This window comes from Microtus ochrogaster, chromosome 18 (assembly GCF_000317375.1).
Source record: "Microtus ochrogaster isolate Prairie Vole_2 chromosome 18, MicOch1.0, whole genome shotgun sequence".
Taxonomy (NCBI): domain Eukaryota; kingdom Metazoa; phylum Chordata; class Mammalia; order Rodentia; family Cricetidae; genus Microtus; species Microtus ochrogaster.
In genome coordinates, this window is record NC_022020.1 from 32,318,342 (window position 1) to 32,341,237 (window position 22,896).

The following is a 22,896-nucleotide window of genomic DNA, read 5'->3' on the forward strand; positions in this document are numbered from 1 at the left end:
CATATAAGATGGAGCTGAAGAATGCCAGAGTTGACAGCCCAAGTCACGAGTGTTATTTATATATTCCTTCTCACTGTATATCCACACAGAACTTCAATAACCATCCTGACATGTGACCTGATACTATTTCCTTTAACCCTTACTCTCCTTTCTCCTTTTATCCTCAATGTGACATTTTTTTTTCTTAGTTGATAGAACAGGAATGAGCTTCATCAGACACTCAGTTCAGCCATTAGAAGGAACGCTCAGGACCATTTTTAGCTTCTTTCCATTTCAAAATCAACTATGCCTATATATGACAATGGGGGGAGGCAAGGGATGGTTAAATAGCTATTCTTCCTTTAGGAATGATAGGACAAGGAATTTCCCTAACCTGTGGCAGGCAAATTTAAGTGAGATACTGGGATGTAAGTACATTTTGTGAGGCCCAAGGATGATTGTGTGGAGAAAGACATGTGAAAAAAACCCTTTTTTGTAGATCAGCTGAAATAAGGTTCACCCCCCACCCCTGGCATCTTAATGATTTTTTTGGTATAAAAATTCCAACATTCTTGTCAAAGAAGCCACCATTCAAATAGGTACAAGTGTGAGGACGCTGAAAACACTCAAAAGAGTAAACCTTTGGTTAGAGGCAGGAAAACAAGTTCCTAATTGGTTATTATTAATAAAATCCTTAACTCCTGCACATGGTATCAGAAAGGAAGACTGACTTACTATCTCAGTCAGGGTTCCTATTGCTGTAAAGAAACACCATGACCAAAAGCACATTGGGAAATAAAGGGTTTGTTTTGCTTACTCTTCCATATCACAGCTCAGCACTGAAGGCCGTCAGAGCAGGAATTCACACAGGGAGGAACTCCGAGGTAGGTGCTGATGCAAGAATCTTAGAGCAGTACCACTTACTGACTTGCTCCTATGTCTTGCTCAGCCTGATTTATTTTTACATCCAGGACCACCAGCCTAAGAATGGCACTACCCACAGTGCTCTGGGCACTGTCCCATCCATCACTAATTTATAAAATAACCCCCACATGCTTGCTTGCAGACAGATCTTACAGAGGCATTTTCTCAATTGAGGTTCCCTCCTCTCAGATGACTCTAGCTTGTGTCGAGTTGGCATAAAACTAGTCAATATATTTACCCTTTCTAAATTATTCCTTGATCCTCTAGTGTAGGGTGAATTTTTTTTTGCCTTAAGTCATAGAAGTTATTACATGTAGCTCATCTTACAACTACCTAGCCACAACAACAGGTGAAGCTCAATGAACAGAGGATACATGGGACTAAAATTCTTTCTCAACTACAATACTCAACTATAAGCTACTCTGTCGAAACTAGGTATATAGAGGGTCTCTCCTTGCCATTTTCTGTACTTAGCTGGTAAGATATATCTCAGACTTTAACTCTGCACACCTCAGATCTAATAGCTCCCCTTCCTTGTCCAAATCAATTTTTCCTCAGGCAAAGTCAAATGTCAACCACTGACAACTGATCTCTTGCAGATAATACTGTATATTCTGGCTCCTCTTGTTTTTATGTCTTGACACTGTGGATTGGAAGGATTTGTCCCTCTTGAAAGAATTTGAGATATCAGAGAGCAGGTGTGCTAAAATATTTTGGGAGATTCCTAAAATAAGACTTTGTTGGCAACCACCTACTCATCAAGACCAGCATACTTTTCTACTAAGCAATAGCCATGTCCTAAGACAGCGGCTACGCAGTTTTCCCCGAATAGCAATACAAGGCACATGGACATGGTCAGTTGTGGAGAAATTTTTTAGGCCGTTTCTCACTTTGCTTCAGAAGTGACCTCAGCAATCTTCTCATCCTCTGGAGTAGCTGGGACTACAGGTACAGAACATCAAGCCTGGCTATGAGGAAGAATTTTATATTACTCACATGTGTTCAAACATATATTTTTAACCCTAATACACATGTTAATTAAAACAAGATTTGAGTGCCCACCTGTGAGGCAGGAGAATTGAAGCCAATGAAGGGCAATAATCCTAGTAGATTGACCTGATCCTCAAGCCACCTACCTCATTTACCAGCTCTATTGACTTGAAAACTGTTTCTTCTGTAGATATTTACATGCATACACAAAAATGGAAACCAAAAAAAATCACAATGGTCTCCAAAAAAATCACAAGACAAGAAAGAAAGAAAGAAAGAAAGAAAGAAAGAAAGAAAGAAAGAAAGAAAGAAAGAAAGAAAGGAAGGAAGGAAGGAAGGAAGAAAGAAAGAAAGAAAGAAAGAAAGAAAGAAAGAAAGAAAGAGAACTCTATGTTCAATGTAAAATGAGATGGGGCAAAAAAGCATTGACAGACTTAATCTTATTTGTTGACTGCTTGGGGGTATTAAAACTCTGATAATAAAAATGTTAGTTCTTAGAGACATATGCCAGGCAGAGTCAGAAAACTTGCTAAACTAAATGACACTTTCCACTTGCCAGCCTTAGGGTCAGATGTGCCCATGACTCTGCTGCCTGGCACCAACCCTGACCACTCCTCCTCCTGAAATGCACTGTCTGAATCAGACTCCACCCCCATTCTTATGAAGCAAGTGAAAAAAGAGAAGGTTTCAGCTGCAGAGTGACGCAAAGATCAATTTGTAGTCTTTCCCCTGCTGGTCCTCTTACTTGAGAAGAAAAACTCATCCTCAGTCTTCTCTCCCATTCCATCCTTGTCTCACCAATGGGGAAGATTCAAAGACCCCCACATCGACACATGAGCAAATCAGGTTTCCTTCCACTTTCCCTCTTTTCACTATCTTCCCATATAAGCTGGCCAGCTTATAGTCAAAATTCGTGTCTAAAATAAAGAAGCCTGTGAGAGAAGCTCATGTAATCCCACTCCTGAAATATCACCAAGTCATCTGAGATATTGTTTAGATTGTGGACTCTTACTTTGGCATGCCAGCATAGGTAGATGGACAGGAAGCACATCAGATGTCACTGTCTGGCAGCTGATAAAAGTCAGGGTGCTGCAATACTAAGCCCAGAGTCACATTAGCCTGAGGGAAGGAGATGCATCTCCCTTCTCTTCAGTAGTGGGCTGAGCCGAGCTGGCATCCTCTGAGTTCAGGGTAAGTGTCTGCCTTATTTGTGCTATGATTTGAGTTTTTGTTTGTTTGTTTGTTTTTCTTCATTTGGATCAGAGGCATAGGTGCAAAGGGGATCTTCGGATTTATAAAGAGAGAGAGAAAGAAAGCTAGCTGAGAGTTATAAAATTAAATGGTTCTGTACAGAATCCTAAAGATAAAGGAGCCTGTTCAGTCCACTGAAACAGGGAGGCTTGTGCAGAGGACACAAGCAAAGAGAATTTGCATCCTTATTCTAAAGCTTACTTTTCCTAGGAAAGATTTGTTTGATCTGACTGGAATTATGTCTCTGTACTGTGTCCTCAGTCCAGTCTTTTGTGAAAGTCTATGTTATGCTAGAGGGAATTTTTAATGGTTAAGATTAGCAAATATTACCTAATAAATTAAGAATTTCTAAAGTATTTTTATAATATGGAATAGCAGAATACTTTGTTTACAGTCCTTAAAACTGAAATATCATTAATAGAAAAAGAAAAGCACTGTCAGAATCTAATAGAGAACTGAACTGTGGAACAATCACGACAAACAAGAAGTGAAGTTGTCTGGGAAATATATTGTTCCATCAACATTTTGTGAACGTCTGATGAAATATTGTAGTGACATGGGTAAAATTTTTGAAACAGTATATATTTACCTGAGCTTTAATAATACAATATTATTACCTAAGGAAACTGATACCAACATGCTTAGGACAGTCAACATTCAGAAAATATGTTTTAAAAAAATTGAAAACTCTTGCTCGAAAATATCTCCAACCTAAGTCTTAGACAGTTAGTCACAAGCCTGAATAACTGTCAGACACTTAGTCACAAGCCTGAATAACTGTCCTGCCCGGGAAGAAAATTAAGAACCAAACTCTAGAGTCATCAAAGAGACCCGCTGCTATAAAACCAGTTGTCTTGAAATAAAGCCATTTTATTTCAGGAAACAAAGGTTTCTATTAAACTGCCCCACCCTCGGCATCTTTCTCCCTGACGATTAAAAGGCTTCACGTAGGTCATTTCTACAATGCATTCTGTGCTAGCATTTGGGTTCAGAAATTTGAAATTAGGGAATTCATAAATTTTGAAGCTTTCTCTCTTCCACAGAGTCTTTTCCTATGCAGTCCCTTGCACCTTTGCCCCTGCTAGTGATAACTTAACTCTAGCCTGCTGAGCAAATCTCTAGCATGAGGTGACTTGGTCTGGATGAATCCTGAGCAGTATTTCCCTCCAGACTGATATGCAAATCATTATACAGCACCCAGATTTGGATGGGTGAACAATTCGGGAAACTTTACAGCTAAACATTTGGTTCATCAAAATTTCAAAGTTTCTCTATCTTACGTGAAGCAAAGTAATATATTTTAAATGAAATCATCTGATATTTTGAATAAAAACAGTGGGTATTGCAGCAACTTTCAGGAACATTTGCTCTGGCCCTTCTTTAACATAGCAGCAGGAAAAATCAAAGGCAACAATAACCCTCAGGATGGACTTTAACAGCAAAATGAGGAAAAACAGAGATCTGGTGTGGGAAGACAGAAAGGCCACTCACTCCAGCAGTGAGAGAGAACCATAGCATCCATCATTCCTTTATTGACAGGCTAGTTTCATGGCATAGTGTCACGTTTTAGTTATGACTATACTTACTGATCGCCATTGAAAATAACAAGAGGAACTAGAATGATTCCAGTCCTAGCCTAAATTACATATTAAACAAATAAACTAGATAATTAAGAAACCATTGAGGCCAATAACGAGAAAGTATAATTTAAACATAACAAGAAAAATGACATTTGACTTTGCACTTACGGTCTGTAGTAACTGTTATACATATAGAGACAAGTGAGCACACAGTCAGTCCTTAGTCTCCTTGTCCTTTGGTAGTGTGCTCAATACTGAATCAAGGGCAGAAAAAGAAGCAGTGAGGTATAATAGGAAAAAATAATTCCAAATTGGCCATAATAAATTAAATGTTTATTCTACTTTTTGAAATTGGGAAAAGGCAAATGGGCACTAGAGTAGTGTTAATTGCTGGATCAAAGGGGCACTGCTGCACTCTGATGAGAAAGGGGAAGAATTTGTCCTGATGAAGGCTGGCATACATTAACTGCTGTTGATTTTCAATCTTTACATCTTTGAGGGCTAGGAATCTACAGTGTCTCAATGAGAGCCAATCACGAGGCTCCAGAACTATTACCCGGCGTGACAACAAAAGAATTTCTTAACAGAAAATGCTCTGTGGGGAAAAAAAAATGTGGTGTATAATCTTGAAACCGCTACATAAGCTTTCACCTAGAGACGAGCAAGCACACTGAGTCATTTTTACTTATTCTAAGTAGGAATGTCACCTGGGCAACGACGGAGGTAGAGAGAAAGGATAGAAGGTTGGAAAACTCCACCATGAGGCAGCCCCTAAAAGCTTTTGCTGATAGTGTCAAGTAAACAATATGGTTTAGACTAATCTTGGAACTCCCCCCACCCCCTTTTCAGAAACAATATTCTACAAGAAAAACCTGCCGAAGCCAGGAGTACAGAGTTCTCCAGATCTCAGCAAGCAGGCCTCACTAAAGTTGCTTCTGACTTGCTGCAACCTTCTGTGTTCCCCTCTCTCAGCCTCACGGTCAGGACTCTACCCGTCGGGGAACAAAACCATCTTGCACATACCAGCTAAGCATGTTCAACTACGAACGTCCAAAACACTTCATCCAGTCCCAAAATCCATGTGGCTCCAGACTGCAGCCTCCAGGACAGGAAGCCCCCAGCTTCCCTAGCCAGACCAAACAGTCCTCTATCGTCATCCAGCCCCGCCAGTGCACGGAGCAGAGGTTTTCTGCCTCGTCCACAGTGAGCTCTCACATCACCGTGTCTTCCTCGGCTTATCCTGCTTCCCAGCAGCTTGCTGGCCCCAGCCCAGCCCAAAAGGTTACTGCCACCTTTAACCAGTCTCCAGCCAGCTTCCTCAGCTCTATTTTACCATCTCAACCTGATTACAGTAACAGTAAAATCCCATCTGCTGTGGACTCCAAGTAAGTGAACCTGTGTACACTGCGTGCGCCACGAGCTTTATCCGGGGAGATCTCAGGGTGAGCTGCTGTTATTCTTTAGAGTGCAAATCGGTAGTGCGAGCTTCATTCTCACTGAGCCAGGAAACTGGCAGTAAGAGGTCATCTAGGCCTTCTCCAGTGTCCAGACGGAGCGGGACTCAAATGACCTACTATCGCGCTATCGCACACAAGTATATCCTTATTATTTAGCATCTTCAGAAAGAAAAAAGAGCAGCTTTCTAACACACCAGGGAAGGGTGAGCTTTCTGCTTAGCTCTAAGCTAAGTTCCTCTCGCTGCAAATTTAATTCCTCTGAGGTCTGGCTTGGCTGGGTTGCAGAACACCTGTCTGTTCCTCTGTGTCTAGGATTTCCTCCGTTAGGAGCAAAGGCTATTAAGTTTCTCCTCTTCCTACCCTCTTCTCCCTCTAATCCTGACTATCCACTTGGCTAATATAACTTAAAATTAACACTTTTTAAAAGTCTGAAACTCAGTCAGTTGGCCACTTGTATAAATGGTCCTTACTGGCATCAGCAGGGAGGCTGGAGCAGAAGAAGGATCGTGGTTTTAAGGTTTGTGTTGGTAGGAGAAGCTGTAACTTGTTGAACTTTGTCGGAAGGTCTAAATCTAGGAGCAAATACCTACAGCCTTATGCAAGCATGCGCTGTATTTCCATAGCCAGAGACTGTCCTGAAGGAACTCAGCCCGAGGAAGGGACACCATGTGGAGTTGAGCTTTTTTTAAAACATGAACAGAATACTTTGTACTTATTTAAAGTTAGGGCTATCAGTTTTCATATTTCTTGGCTGGCGAAAATATCAGCGATTAAACGAGAGGCATCTCAAACATTGTCTGGTGGACCATGTCTTGTTGGAGTCTTAGTGGAATGCTTGCTGGTGTCTCTAGATTTGTTTAATGTTGAACAGAGAAAGAACCATAAATCAGCATAGAAGTGGAAGGTTTTCCTACCCAGAAATAAGCTGATACTCATGCAGTTTACTTGTATGAATTATTAGAGTGTTCACCAATAAGATGACTGAGCTAGTTTTTCTAAAAAATATATTATTCATTGAAATTCCAGAAAAGCAGCTAAATTGACCATAGCAGTTCAGCTTGTAGTGAAACCTATTTCATACTTTTAAAAATAAAAATTAGGACACTCAAAAACAGATTGGTATTCTATAGTTATTAAATTGAATGATATATAATGGCTGATGACTAATAGTTCATACTTTGGAATATAATATTCTCATAGTTTTGACTTAGTATTTTAAAAGGTCGCCTTCCTCCCCAGCTCCTCACAAAATCCCATTGAATTCATTTCATACTTTTTCTTGTTCACAATTATTAATATGATAATTCTCCATGTAGCTTCTTGGTATTTCTAAGTTTCTTATACCGGAATTTTAAATATATAACCTACTCTGACTGTAGTATTTCCCTATTAAAGTCTTTCAATCCTATTCCAATTCTGCTAAAAAAAAAATAGTTATCAAGCAAACATTCACAGAGTCTCAACTGCATACCTAGCTTTGCGCAAAACTAAAAAGAGGCAAAAATAGAGACTAAGAAAGCAAGCCTAGGAGGTCCCCAGACCAGAGATCAAAGGTCCAGCTTTAGCTATTCCATTTTCAGCAACTGTAGATAACTCTTCTAATCTTGCCATCGTTACTTGATACCCGTTCTGAGTCCAGCTGTATGGGGTGGAAAGCCCTGGCCCTTAAACATTTGTGCACAGATCTCTCATTGTTATGAAGGGCTCAGGATTGCTCCATCTTCTAAAGCAATCCCTTGATTTCTGACCTTAAGACTCTTGAAAACCTTACTTCGCTTCTCAATGATAGGAAGTTCTTAGGCAATGGTTTTAGCGTTTTTCAAACAGCACAGTGAAAAGTGAGTGGCATTCTTTCATTCTAATTATTCCTTCCAAAGAGCTTGCCATGAGGCATTCAGCAAATAGCCTGCTTGGTGATCCAGTTTTCTGAGCTATATCATATTTAATGATCAGGATTAGTGGTGAGGAAAAAAAAAGACCTCTAAAGCAGTGTAAAAGTAATATAAGTTTATACAAAAATATTATAACATATAATAAAAGTTTATAAGTAAGAACATATAAGTCTAGTGCATATGCCACCAAATGTGCAGACAGTGAGGTTGTGTAGTCAATCAACTAACTAAGGATATCTTGTGGTTCTCAGGCTTAGCTGTCATTAACAGTCCTTCGGACTTTCTCTAAAATATAATGATGAGAACAGAATTGTCTGAGTATGATTCACTTTACCAAGCACTTATGGCTCTCAAACAGATGGAACTCTAGAACTGAAAGACATTATAAGTATTTATCAGTGCAAACACTACAGGACTATTAAGGGGCTATAATATTCCTTAATTGTGAACAAGAAATTAATCATTGTGAATATAAACATATTAATAATTGTAAGCTTCAAGAAAAAAAAAGGCCAGTGCTTTGGCCTAGGAATTTAATCAAGGGAGGGGGTTTCACTATTTACTTCTATTTGATTGATTTGACTATTTACTTTATTGGACAAATCAGACTTTGGTTAGGGATTGATACAGACAACTGGAAACCTCAAATATCTAGATTGTAAAGAATGGGCACCATCAGTTTTTAAGATAGTATATCTTGGCTCAACTGGCAGTATCTCCAACAGCTGTGCTTTACAGTGGTGGGCATGGAGTGGCAGGGTGACGAGTGGTTTACACCACCAGTCTGTTTACATTTTGACCCTTGGGATAACCACCAGGTCACAGAGTGGCCCCAGTCCACAAAGTGAAGGCTCTGGTTCCACTCAGTCTTTATTTCCTCTGAATCACAAGTCCTTTTAGGAATCTTGATCTCCTTTGGATCTGGATGACTAGGGAACATTTATCATGAGCATCGTAAAGTCTTCCTTAGAGCAGTGGTCAGTTTCCCCCATCAACTAGAAAGATGCAAGTTTGCTCGCGTAGGGTTCTAATTCAGCAAACTAAACACTAGGAAAAGTTTGATCCACCAAACAGCTAATCATACCGGATTTTCTCATTGCTGTCCTTGCTCTCTACAAATGTCAGTATGGAAATTTAAAGGGGCTCAGGATAGCTTAGATAAACATTTAGGCACCGCATATGATATAAGAACTTAAACTCTTCAAATTATTTTCAGATTAGTGAATTTTTTCCAAATCCTTTTTTTAAAGTTATGTTCTATCTTCCTCTAGTTATCCTTTTCTTTCTCTACCAAAAACTAATCAGCTTAGCAATGCAAAAGAAATCGTCACTACTTTAAAAGTTATGTTTATATTCTTCATTGTTTTTAATTGAGCTATACATTTTCCCCACTCCTCTGCCTTCCTCCCCTATTTCTATGCTGTGGTTTGGATCATTTGGGGTATAAAATTAACTGGAATTGGAAATTAATAGGAAAGCCAGGGACCCCATTGAGGAGCAGGAGAACTATAAAATACAGGTGATGTGCTGGTCAATTCAGCTCTAAAAGAAAGAGCCATGATTGGCAGTATTTACCAAAATCCCTGGTATAAAGACTTTTGACAACATCAATTTCAAGCCCTACTGGCATCACACATTACTAGAAAGAGATGCTAAAAAAAAAATCAGCCCTCTTGAGCCCAGGAGAGGCAGTTGAAGCACACTACTGCCTGATGTCCATCCCTCCATCAGAAAGAAATTCAACAATCAGACTGAAAGAACCTGAAAGCTCCCTGTAACCATCACATTCCTTAGGGAGGATCTTCTAGATGTCCTTTTTATGAGTAAATCCCCACCCCCACTGTATTAGTTTTCTCCTGCCAAAAGAAAAGATAAAGTAGCCATTCTTGACTGTTATCAGGGTCATTGGTGTTCTTGACAACACTAGAAATTCTAAGTGGTAATCTCAATGTTTCTAAACATGGCTTACAGAATGAATTCAATTCTATCATTTTCATGGTTTTTTTTTTTCCTTTTTTAAAGCTATCAACAATCCTCGGTTAACCAGCCAGTAAATGCCATGCCATCCCAAACTGCAAATGCTAAGCCCACTCCAAGAACTCCTGACCATGAAATCCAAGGATCAAAAGAAGCATTGATTCAAGATTTGGAGAGAAAGCTGAAATGCAAGGACACCCTTCTTCATAATGGAAATCAAGTGGGCAAGCTATCTGTTGTTTCGTACAGAAGGCCAATTACACTATTAAAGATCTAATTCCAATGTGAAAGTTCTGAGGCTGAGAATATAGCTCACTGGTAGGACACTTACCTAACATCAGGTTGATACCCAGTACCACCACACACACACACACACACACACACACACACACACACACACACACACACACACACTCTACCTCTGTCTCTCACAGATCTATGGCCAAAGAGGCAGCAAGAAATAGGATTCACCCTTTTAAAGAGGAACATTTGCTTGTTTGAACTCATTATTACTCTAACATGACGTCCACCATTCAGTAATAAATGGATGAAGTATTTTAAAAAACCTAGATAATATAAGGAAACTTTTGTCTTACACATTATTTTCTCAAAAACTCAATATATTGGCACATTTCTACTCTCCCTGCCCTAGGGTTTTGGAAAAGTAGAGACGAGAGGATCAGGAGTTGAAAGTCAGCTTTGACTAGATGAGTTCAAAGCAAGTCTGTGACCCATGAAATCTTCTCTCGAAAAAAAAAAAATAACCATCACCTTTTCACAAAATGTCTGTCTGCCAAGTAACTAAAGGAAAATGTTATCAACTCAACTTTTTGTACCTTAACAGCTGTAATTCGTATATAGATCTTAATATACAATTGAATTAGTTGCTCATCTTTGAAGACAAGGCTCCTTAGGAAACGTAGAAACTATAATTCAAAACATGGGAGCACAGTTTAAAGTTCTGACTCTTAAGAGTAATGGTTGTCCAGGTATAGCTATTCACACACCTCTTACCAAATCTCATCACCGCTCTCTAGAGGCTGACCTATGAGGAGAAGATGGCTCGCAGGTTGCTAGGTCCCCAGAATGCTGCTGCTGTGTTTCAAGCTCCAAACAATGATGTCCAAGATTCTTCACAGGTAAATTAAAATGACTGATGTGTAACTGTGACCTTTGTTTTTCTTTTTGACATAGGATCTTTGGCCCCAAATCTGGCCAAATCGATCCTCCTTCCACAGCTTGCTATGTATCTGGGAACACAGAGGCACACAACTCTGGCCAGCTTCAGGCAACTTTTTTTTTTTGTTGAAATGTTTAAGTTGTTTGATGTTTTCAGCCATGTTTGTGACACATCTACTTGCTTCTGCCATGCTCCCAAGTTTAAACACGCCTTTTATTGAACACCTTTTATTTATATCATATTGAATAAGATGATTCTATTGAGGGCATTTAAAATTAAGATTAATAAAAGCTCATTTTCCAGAAAAGGATTAACTTCAAAATAGAGTGAATACACACAGACTTGCACCTGACCAAATTAACTATAACAGGTAACTCAAAAACACTTGTACGGTGGGAAAGACAAACTGAAGTGTGATTACCCTTCAAGCTGCCTGCTATAGCCTCTTAAATAGTCTGCAAGACTGTGAGCAACAGAGATGGAGCTGGGAACTCATTAAGAAAATAGATATGAGATAAGAACGAAGACTTTTGTTTATATTAAAGGCAATTAGACCAACTAGAAAGGATGGATGACAGTCTAATGGGTAAGAAGTAGATCTCAGAAACTGAGCAGTTCATTCATTCATTCATCCATCCATTCATTCAGCCAGTTTACATGGAGCATCTACTGCATTGAACTCAGGCCACGGCATAGGCAGTCATAGCCAGGATAAGACAACTCCATCTCTTCTAGTAGAATTACTCAAAAAATTTACCTAATATTTATGACAGTGTTTGAAAGGAAGGTGGCAGCACCAGCACAAAAAGATAGCAGCAGAAACACAACAAAGGGAGAAAACACAAACCTTATTATTTTATACACCCAAACATTGATCCTAAGTAATAAGACATGTCCAATTACATTAACTATAAACAAAAATATATCTCTGCTATAATTGAAATACTCTACTTCTGAAAATAACATGGTAAAACCAAAAGTTTTTTTTTAAATCTTATTTTTAGCTGGGCAATGATGATGCATCACCTTTAATCTCAGCACTTGGGAAAGAGAGGCAGAAAAATCTGTTGGTTCAAGGCCATCCTGATCTACAGAGTGAATTCCAGGACAGCCAGAACTACACTGAGAAGCCCTATCTTGTAAAATAAATAAATAAATAATAAACACATAAATAAATAAAAGTAAAAATTAACAAAAAAACTTATTTTGAAGATTTTGAGTTTTATTAGATTATTAGGTTTGATTTTTGTTTTTGTTTATTTTTCCTAAAGAAATAGAATGATTGCTGAATTGGTAAACTGTTTTGACTTTTTTTTTTAAAGAAATCTTAGACTAGAGAAATTTTTTTATATTCTTTTGAAACGCTAAAATGCATTGGCTAAAGAGATTCATCCCAAAATAAATGTTTGGACTCAGATTTTCTGTGTTCCTATTCAAATACTTCAGAGATATTTGGGCTTAGAGTATATTTTCTACTTCTTTTCGTTCTTCCACTGTGCCAAGAACAGCAACATTTCTACAAAACAGGCATGAAGTATATAATCAGTTAATTCAGTTATAATGTTCATCAATTCTTCACTTTATTCTCGACTAAAAACAATTTTCTGGCACTCAATATAAATCACAAAAGGTAAATAAATATTTCTTTATTTGGCAGGAGCTAATTCATGTTTCAAGTCTTTTTTTATAGTTTTATCCATATTTTTAATGGTGTCCAACAGGATTTTTTTCCATGAGCTAAAAGGAGAAGTATTTTCCAGTCTAATATGTGTTTACTGTTGTTGGTGGCACTGCTCAGCAGTAGCCTGACACCTGCTGCCCAGTGCCAGCATAAGTGACCTCATATCTATTCCTGATTTGCTAAAGTACAACCTGCACTGTGTCCCCAAGTCAAACACGCCAGGGGAACACATCACCCTTTTATTACAAAACTACTCTCTGAGAAGTAAGCGACCATCAGTGTTGGGTTCAGCTGACTTTTATAAATCGCACCTGTGAGACTATCCTGTTAATTCTTTGGAGTCCTTACTAAGGAAATGGTCAGGTCATTTGCTGTGTCTAAAATGGAGCTGTACAAAAGCCAATCACAACTGAAGTAGCACAGACGTTCCTCTTAACTACACTTGCTTACCTTCATTTGAAAGGACCAACTGCATGTTAAATTTCTCCATTTGTTTTCATCTCAAGCAGCACAACCCGGAGCATGCACGGCTGCAGGTTCCCACATCACAAGTAAGGTAATTCGTTTAGGTTGTAAAGAGAGATGTATTTTGCTACCTAAAATGTTTTCCACTACAAATATTATATGTAGTATACATAGCCCTTAAGTTTACTATATTCTTTTAAAACACAGTGTGAATTTTCAAATGTCAAGGGTGATGCTGAAAACTTGTATTATTTATTAGAGCTACCTCAAAGGGTGTTTTTTAAACATTTTGGTCAAATAGTCAGGACCACGCTTCCATGTTAAATAACTTGTCAGAACAAGGGAAGCGCAGTACTAACTATGAGGCATACATTGATCAACTTAAGGAACTCCTTTAAAAGGAGAGGGTTATTCAATATTCAGTTTGAACCAGATGTTTCCAAATTGTTATATTTCTGACAGTCATTAAATAAGCCCTTTGTGTCTGTCTCCATTGTCACCATGCCATCAAACCAAAGCAGAGACTCTGGACTCTCTAGCGTGATGGCTAATTGTACTGTGTGAATGGAATAAGCAAGGACATTTCTGCACAGTCATTATTAAAATATTGTTGTAGAAGTAGATCGTCCTCAAGAGCAGAGGCAAATGACCAGGACGCCATCCAGGAAAAGTTTTACCCACCACGCTTCATCCAAGTGCCAGAAAACATGTCGATTGAAGAAGGACGATTCTGCAGAATGGATTTTAAAGTAAGTGTTTTTAAACATGTTAAGGATGCATTAGCGATGGGACATCACGTTTGGGGACTTGTCCCTCTTCCCAAACTTTTGCACAAATTCTGAAGCTGGGCCGACACAAGTTATATGCTGGTTGTGCCACCTTCCAGCTGTGTAAACTTAGACAAGTTAAATAAACCTAGACAAGTTTATCCTCTCTACATTTTGTTGCCTCTTCTGTGAAATGGGAATAACAAATACTACTTACCTGATAAAGCAGGAAGATGAGCTTAGTAAACAGATGTCCTGGATACACGCACGCACGCACACACGCACGCACGCACGCACGCCCGGCCGACTTAAGCACCTGTAGTGGTCTATTCATCCCTTCAAGCTGTTCTGCTTTCTTCTTTCCTGGATTTTCAGACTAGAATAGCGCTCTAGCAGAAACCTCGTCACATTTTGATTATCCTCATTCTAAGAAGTTTTCCTTGTAAAATATTTTTCCAGATTCCCTATCAATGAGAGTTACTGTTTATGTTGAATGTCTTTATACAAAAACATTTAAATAACTAATATTAATGGACAAAATTGTGGTGTCCATATATCTTGTGGGACATAAAACATAAATTAATGGTCTAGATAAAGTAACCAAAGGTGTCTTAAAGAGTTTGAAGCTACTTCTTTAGGGCTGGAGAGATGGCTCAGTGGTTAAGAGCATTGCCTGCTCTTCCAAAGGTCCTGAGTTCAAATCCCAGCAACCACATGGTGGCTCACAACCATCTGTAATGAGGTCTGGTGCCCTCTTCTGGCATACAAGCAGAAAGAATATCCTATACATAATAAATAAATATTTAAAAAAAAACACTTCTTTATTGCCGGGCGGTGGTGGCGCACGCCTTTAATCCCAGCACTCGGGAGGCAGAGGCAGGCGGATCTCTCTGAGTCCGAGACCAGCCTGGTCTACAGAGCTAGTTCCAGGACAGGCTCCAAAGCCACAGAGAAACCCTGTCTCGAAAAAAAAAAAAAGATTTTGAGGCTGTATTCGAAGGAATTAGGTGTGGTTTGAAATAATCTAAAAACAATACAGTAATTTCAAGTTTTTAATTTCACAGTAAAAATTTACAATAAATGTATTTTGAACTTCTCCTTTCCACTTTTGATCCCAAACCCAGATGACAAAATTGTTAAAATCATAAATGGAAAACTGCTGTATTTTATTTGTAGGTGAGTGGACTGCCGGCCCCTGATGTGTCGTGGTATCTAAACGGGAGTCCAGTTCAATCAGATGAGTTGCACAAAATGATAGTGTCTGAGAAGGGTTTTCACTCACTCATCTTTGAAGTGGTCAGAGCATCAGACGCAGGGTCGTATGCCTGTGTGGCCAGGAACAGAGCCGGAGAAGCCACTTTCACCGTGCAGCTGGACGTCCTTGGTAAGCCTCCAAAGAGATCCTTCGTAGACAGCCTGACTGAAAATGAAAGAGTATTATAAAAGAAAATATTTCAAAGATAAGTCCAGTGAACTTCAAACTTAAAGCTAACATCTACAGAATCTAGAGCAATGCCAGTTTATACTTAAAATAGCAAAAAGACATCTTAGGAGGAAACAGTAAAATTACAGTGCCAGATCTACCACCAGTTCTTTTCTAGAAAGGTAATAAGGAGATTTGTAATTTTATTTTAATTACTGGGGGAGGGGTGAAGAAGGGGTTTGTTTTACAAATCCCAAGTCACAGTCCCTTGAAGGGAACTGGAGGCAGGAACTGAAGTCAGGAACCTGGAGGCAGGAACTGAAGTCAGGAACCTGGAAGTGGAACTGAAGTCAGGAACCTGGGAGCAGGAACTGAAGTCAGGAACCTAGAGGCAGGAACTGAAGTCAGGAACCTGGAGGCAGGAACTGAAGTCAGGAACCTAGAGGCAGGAACTCAAGTCAGGAACCTGGAAGCAGGAACTGAAGCAGAAGCCATGGACAAAGCTACTGCTTCCCAGGGCTTGTTCAACCTGCTTTTTCTTTAAAAAAAAAATTTAGTTAAAATATAATTACATCATTTCCTCTTCCCTTTCTTCCTTCCATCTCCTCCTAAATCTCCCTTTCCAGCCCCTCCTGTGCCCCTCCCTTTATACTATCAAATTTATGGCCTCTTTTTCTATGAGGATTTTAGATAAATAGATGATATTGATGGATAGATAGATAGACAGACAGACAGACAGACAGACAGACAGACAGACAGACAGAGAATAGATACCCCTTGGTATTTTATAACTAATTAGGAATCGCATCCCTGGGGAAGACCAGTTCTCCCTCTCTCAGCAAGCATTAGTTGCCTGTAGCTTTTCATCTAAGAGTGGAGCCTTGTGACATTTCTCCCTTCCATATTAGCACACGTATTGGTGCCCTCCTTGTTCAGGTCTTGTTTAGGCAACTATGTGTTACCATGTCATGGGTGAAGGCTTTCTGTCATTTATAGTCTGTGGTCAGACTTCTTGTTCCTACGGCTCTTACAGCCTTTCTGTTCCGCTCTTCTGAAATGTTCTCTGAGCTTTTGGTGCGAGAGTTGTGTTGCAGGTGTATCCATTGAGTACCCTACCCTATAGTCAGTTGTTCTCTGTACTTTGAGCAGACTTGGGGTTTCTGTTGTGGTCTCCACCTACTGTAACGAGAAGCTTCTTCAAAGAGGGGTGAGCATTACACCCCTTAGCTGTGAGTATAAAGATACGTATTTAGAATGCAGGGAGGCTTTAGCTCTACTGGTCTAGGAGAGCGATAGTAATAAGTTCTCTTCTAATATCCATGACCTCACTACTCCTAGGTAGCTGGCTAGCCTTCCAGTGACAGGCATGGTTTCCCTCCTGTTGAGGCAGCTGTAAGTCCAGTTAGAGAGCTGCTGGTTACTGCCAACATATGGGTGTCAGCACTGCACCCTTAGGTATATCTGGCAATGCTAGTTCATCAGAGCTAGGCAGGACTATTGATTTCTTCATCCTTTTGCTACTTCCCTTTGGTATTATGAAAGCTAGTCCTTGGAAGGAGACTTTTCATCACTTGAATCCTGCTGCTTCCCCTCTCTAGCCCCCCACCCTCACGTGGCCCTTTTTTACTTTCCTACGGTTTCTACAGTTACTACAAATCATATGCTCATGTCTTAGAATTTGGATCTAGGAATCACATATGAGAGAGAACATAATATTTTTTTTCTGTGTCTGGGTTATCCCACACAATATATTTTTTTTTAATTTCATCCATTTACCTACAAATGTCATGTTTTATTTCCCTTCCAGCTGGATACTATTTCATAGTATATAGGTACACATTTTCATCAGTCACTGGTCAACTGAAGGACATTTAGGTTGCTTCCATTTCCCTAGCTATGGTGAACAGAATAACAATTTGCATGGCTGATCAACAATTGGCAGAGAGAATATTATATAATTTTGGATGAAGTAAATGAAATAGTATAAGCTTTTGTTGATATAACTAGAAGAGGATTTCTAGCAGAAACTTTAGCCTGATCATTATCTTCCCTATAGTCAGAAACGTAGCCATCCTGACTCAGGCGGATACAAAATTGCCATAGGCTGTCATAATGTAAATCCCTACTTGAAAAATGGACACTGGCTGTTAATTTTTAACTCTACCCTATGTTTTATTTACTATGAAAATGGTGTCTAACCATAACCAAAAAAATCATATTTCTTAGAAAAGCAGGATCTGATAAAACTCTCACTTCACACTGTGGCATCATAGCTCTATAAAAACCCATGCCCAGTTTTGAAATTTTACCATCTAAGGACTTTAAATATAGCCTACATAATGCTTTAAGCTATAGTATTACCTCACAAGAAATATTTAATGATTCATTGTCGGTTATATAAAAGTCTGCTAAGGTTAAAAGATGAGCAATGTCCTTGAGCTTATACTTACTAGATCAATGAAAGACCTTTAGGACTGAGGGACCTCAGCCAAAGGGGGGAAAAAAAGGAGTGAGCAGGGAATAAGACACATACATGCATGCTCGCCCAGTAATACACTTCCCGCTATTCAGCTCTGGGTAAATCATATTTGTGCCAGTAGCTTCATAAATAATGTCCTATTCCTACTGAAAGAGAGCTTGGCTGGAACCCATCCAGTCTCTTCCCTTCTCCTTTAGGAAATCCACATTCAGTGTGAGCTCACCACTTCCCACTGCTTCTCCTTGTAGGTGGTTGTGATGAGTGACATCTGCATATTAGCAGTTTACAAAGCCTCTTTTCTTTCATATTCATACAGATCCATCTTATGAATTTGTTTGGTTTTGGTTTTTTTGTTTGTTCATCTGTTTGTTTTGAAGGTGTAGTTAGCGATAGATAAAACTGAGGCTCAGAGAAACTAAACAAAAATTTTCCAGTTTTACAAGGCTGGAGGAGCCAACAGAGACTTGGTTTTGTGGGGTTGAGGATCAAGGCTACAGCCCTGCACAGGCAGGACAAACACTCAACCGCCAAGTTGCATCCCCAACCAGGATCTGAACTGCAGATGTCTGCTACTTTTCCCATCATGCACACTGCCTCCCTGTAGACCAAGTGACTTACTTCTTTTAATAAAACATGGTTAAAACTTCAATAGATCATTGCATTCCATTTTAAGAACTCTGAATATAAAAAAATAATAATGTATGTTATGGTCTTTTACCTAAAAGTAAAAAGGTTCCCAATCCCGACGTTGCTTTTTAAAGCTTTAATATCAAGCATACAAACTTCATAAATTTTAATTTGGTTTAATATCTTCTGTATTGATTTCCTACCACTATCCAGCAAAAGAGCATAAAAGAGCGCCAATGTTTATCTACAAACCACAGAGTAAAAAAGTTTTTGAGGGAGAGTCAGTAAAACTAGAATGCCAGATCTCAGCTATCCCTCCACCGAAGCTCTTCTGGAAAAGAAACAATGAAATGGTCCACTTCAACACCGATAGGATAAGGTGAGACCAGACTCTCCTCATTGGCATATACATTGGTTGGGCAAATCTGGTTATACTTTTTATACATATTATGAATTATGAAATTATGGCCTTGGGTTGTCTATTCTTAAAAATAAATATTTAAGTCAGATTCAAGTAATCCTAAAAATAAGGCATCACAGAGCCTAGAGTTCATCTTTTTTGACAATAAAGAAGCATGGCTACAGGAAATAAATAATATGAAAAGATTAAAAGGAAATTATTTGGGGTAAGAGAGAGTATGTGTATGAGTTTCTAGAGATCCAGCCTAGGGTCTTATGCATGTTAGATAAATACTCTACTACAAAGAGATACCTCTGCTCATAGGTGGGGTATCTAACTTTTGGCATTGATTAGAGTTTGTCTTGGAGTTTTCAACAGCCTTTTATTACTAATTAAGTTCTATAAGGCAGCCATATCACTTAAACTTTACCTGAAAGAAAAGAATTTTAATTCCTGAACCTTAGCTTTTGTTTGTTCCTTTCCAGCCTATACCACGATAATGTCGGAAGAGTTACTTTACTGATAAAGGATGTAACCAAGAAGGATGCTGGCTGGTACACAGTGTCTGCAGTCAATGAGGCTGGCGTGACCACGTGTAACACAAGACTTGATGTCACAGGTATGTCACAGAGCAGCTCAGCTTAGCCAGGGAGCTGAGAAACACACAGCTCAACACGGGGGGGGGGTGAGGGGGGTGTATCCTCATAATCATTTTCCCATCGTATCTGCCGCTGACTACGCAGCTACGTATTTTGAACTGCTCTTCTAAATTTCTGTTTGTTTCAGCCCGTCCAAACCAAACGCCCCCAGCTCCCAAGCAGCTGCGTGTTCGACCAACTTTCAGCAAATATTTAGCGCTTAACGGGAGAGGTTTGGATGTGAAGCAAGCTTTTAACCCAGAAGGAGAGTTTCAGCGCCTCGCGGCTCAATCGGGACTCTACGAAAGTGAAGAACTTTAATAACTTTGCCCACAGTGGAAAACACAGCCTCACTATTAGCAATATAGCTGATGACTTTGTAGGAAAAAAAAAAAAAACTCCATGGCTGTATTAACAGCTTACGGCTTTACTTGGGTCGTATAACTAACACGCATTTAAAACATTATTTATCTTCTGACTCTGGCGCAGCCTGTCTACTCCTCTGACCTGTGAAGCCAACAGTAAACTGAGTTTATGGGTTTATATTGTAAGAGACTGTCTTGAGTTACAGTTTCTTAGAGCTTGAGTCCTACACTTTTAACAACTATGAGTTATGAATCAAAACCCTTTTAAAACTGCAGTAAAGTGTATGGGTATTGCTTAACACACACAGGTTTACCTGTTTTCTCTTGTAGGAATACTAACATGATATAGATTATTTGAGTGTTCCACAATTTCATGTCAAAAGAATAAAATTCAAATAGTTAAAAACAGACTTGTCTCAACTTTACGGAAGTCTGGAATGATATTCACAATCAAACTTCTGAACTTCTGAGGTTTTTGTTTTGGGAGGGGGTTGTTTCTTGTTTCTGTTTTTGTTTTTGTTTTGTTTTTATTAAGACATGGTTTCTCTGTGTGACAGCTCTGGCCATCCTGGAACTCCTCTGTAGATCAGGCTGACTTTGAGAGCACAGAGATCTGCCTGCCTTTGCCTCTCAGAATGCTGAGATTAAAGATGTGCACCACCCCCTCCAGGCCAAACGTCTGGATTTGATAAGTGAAAGAACACACAACAAAACCTGTGAATAACAAAATTCCAAAACACAGAAGTGCCATTCCCGAGAAGAACGTGAAGCTCATGTCATAGGCAATTCCTTCAGAAAATGCTTTCCATGACTTACACGTCAAAGGCATCCACGGCGATGCCAACCACAGTCCTCAGTTTGTGACTTTATGCTCACCAGAGTAACTGACAGTGGAACAAGAGCCATCTAAAGGTCATCTCTACATTTTGTATATTGAATGTAAATTTCAAGTCTGGGTGTTTCGCCTCCTATGTTTTCCAAATTGAATAACTTGCTATGTTAGTCTAATTTGTGAGCCCCTGAGAGCGGAAGCACAGAAAGCTATAACTCCTTTCGTGAAAGTGTCTTAAACTAGAACAATGGCTTTGTTCTGTGCCTCAAGGCTCTGGCTGTGACCTTGGCATGGTCTCTTCTGTTCCTTCAATGAAAGGTAGGTTTTGACCCTCACTGCTATGTGGCCTAGTTTTGCTTTATGTCTGCACTTAAACATCATCTATCAACATCCCTCTCCACTTCTCTCAGGGCAATAACAAAGAGGGCTTTGTCTTTTGCCTTCAAAACAGTGCAGTGGTGTTCTCTGTAGGCTGCTATGGAGCACGCTGGGCAGAATTCCTCTTTAGTTTCTTCTTTTACAGCCATAAAAATATTTTCTGTCCTCCACCCTGGTGGGTTTGAGCTTCCTTAAATCACAGACCATTTTTTTTCCTTTTCTATAATTTGTTTATGATTCTTCTCATCTTTACACAGCTTCTGGGTAAGACATGGGTCTGGGCTCCCAAGACTACTGTCAATTCCTGCCATCTAATCACTGACGATTCTAAGTGTGTTTATGGACAGGAGCACACACGTGGATGTCAGAGGACAACTTACACGAGCTCATTCTCTCCTTCTCTTATGTAGGTCCCAGGAATGGAACTCAGGTTGTCAGACTTAGTGGCAAGTGCCTTAACCTGCTGAGCCACCTTACTGCCCCAGCAACAACTGAGAAAACCAGAACTGTTCCAAGTTTTTTATTCTCTGCACATGTAACCTTTTGTAGCCTCTCCTTCCCTCTTAGAGGAAATGTTTCAAATATGGTAAAAAAAGTGTTGCCATTCAGAGGAACAAGCTATACACCAGCTTGGAAACCCACCTGGAATGCCAGCACTTGGGAGCCTGAAACAAAGGACCCCTGGAGCAAGCTCGGTAACCGGAGTAGCATTTGGAGACCCTGCCTGGATACGAGGTGGAGAGTGATCAAGCAGGACACCTAACAACAACCTCTGGCCTCCTTATACACAGAGGTGAACTTGTACCCACACATCTGAACACATGTACACATATAGCACACACATACATATGCAAACAATGAATTTTATACATATTTCTGACAATTAAGCTATATACTAATGTGGTAAAAATCTGAAAAAAGTACTCGAGGATTACCTATTTAGAATGATTGACCAAGAGATGGAGGAATGGACTCTAATATTTTTAAATGCACATTATAGCATTCTTATAAAGTGGGAAGCATATTCTATAAATGTAAAGCTAAATGCATGAAGTTCTATGAAAATAATCTGAAGTCCCTAGAACTGCATGCATAGATGAATGCTATTAGTTTTATTGATAGGATGGGACACGTCTATCAACAAAGCAATGATCTTTATCATCTAAGAAAGCTGGCAGCTGGGAATCACATGCTGGTTTCTCTGGCTATTCTTTGTCCTTGTATCTAAGAAGACCCAGGTCAAGTTTGCATGGCTAGAATTACTCAATCAACTGTTGTACATTGCAGAATGTCGTGTTTGCAAGTTGCCGTAAAATGTGTGACATGAACTGAAAGCATCTTCTGTACTTTCAAAGGACTTAAAATCTAATTTATAAATGGACCACTAGGGAAGAACAGTCGGGACAAACTTGTGTGCTTAAATCACAAGGGCTTGGAAACATGCAGATCGGGGCAGGTCGTAGCAGCGCTTGGCAAAGCATCGTGAGGTGCTAGGGTTGTAAAATGAGGGGACTGTGCTATGCTGTACCAGCGAAATTTGAAAGCAAGACTTTCTTCATGCTTGAGGCTGAAGAGATAGCTCAACTGTTTCGAGTGCTTGCAGCCATTGCA

General features: G+C 39.5%; 1 protein-coding gene across 3 annotated transcripts in view; it reads left to right on the plus strand.

The window, feature by feature from the left end:
- Myot (myotilin) overlaps positions 1 to 20,481 on the plus strand; it is a 42,275-nt gene extending 21,794 nt beyond the window's left edge. The window contains exons 1-9 of one of the 3 annotated variants that reach the window (XM_013349474.1): positions 5,659 to 6,109; positions 10,096 to 10,270; positions 11,088 to 11,189; positions 13,418 to 13,467; positions 13,993 to 14,125; positions 15,320 to 15,527; positions 18,886 to 19,051; positions 19,558 to 19,691; positions 19,859 to 20,481. In XM_013349474.1, the coding sequence (XP_013204928.1) occupies positions 5,757 to 6,109; positions 10,096 to 10,270; positions 11,088 to 11,189; positions 13,418 to 13,467; positions 13,993 to 14,125; positions 15,320 to 15,527; positions 18,886 to 19,051; positions 19,558 to 19,691; positions 19,859 to 20,031 (1,494 nt within the window). In that variant the 5' untranslated portion in view covers positions 5,659 to 5,756 and the 3' untranslated portion in view covers positions 20,032 to 20,481. Of the gene's footprint in view, positions 1 to 5,658; positions 6,110 to 10,095; positions 10,271 to 11,087; positions 11,190 to 13,417; positions 13,468 to 13,992; positions 14,126 to 15,319; positions 15,528 to 18,885; positions 19,052 to 19,557; positions 19,692 to 19,858 lie in introns of those variants that run through there. The other 2 variants (XM_026783592.1, XM_013349475.1) reach the window with 2 other exon arrangements.
- The last annotated feature ends 2,415 nt before the right edge of the window (positions 20,482 to 22,896 follow it).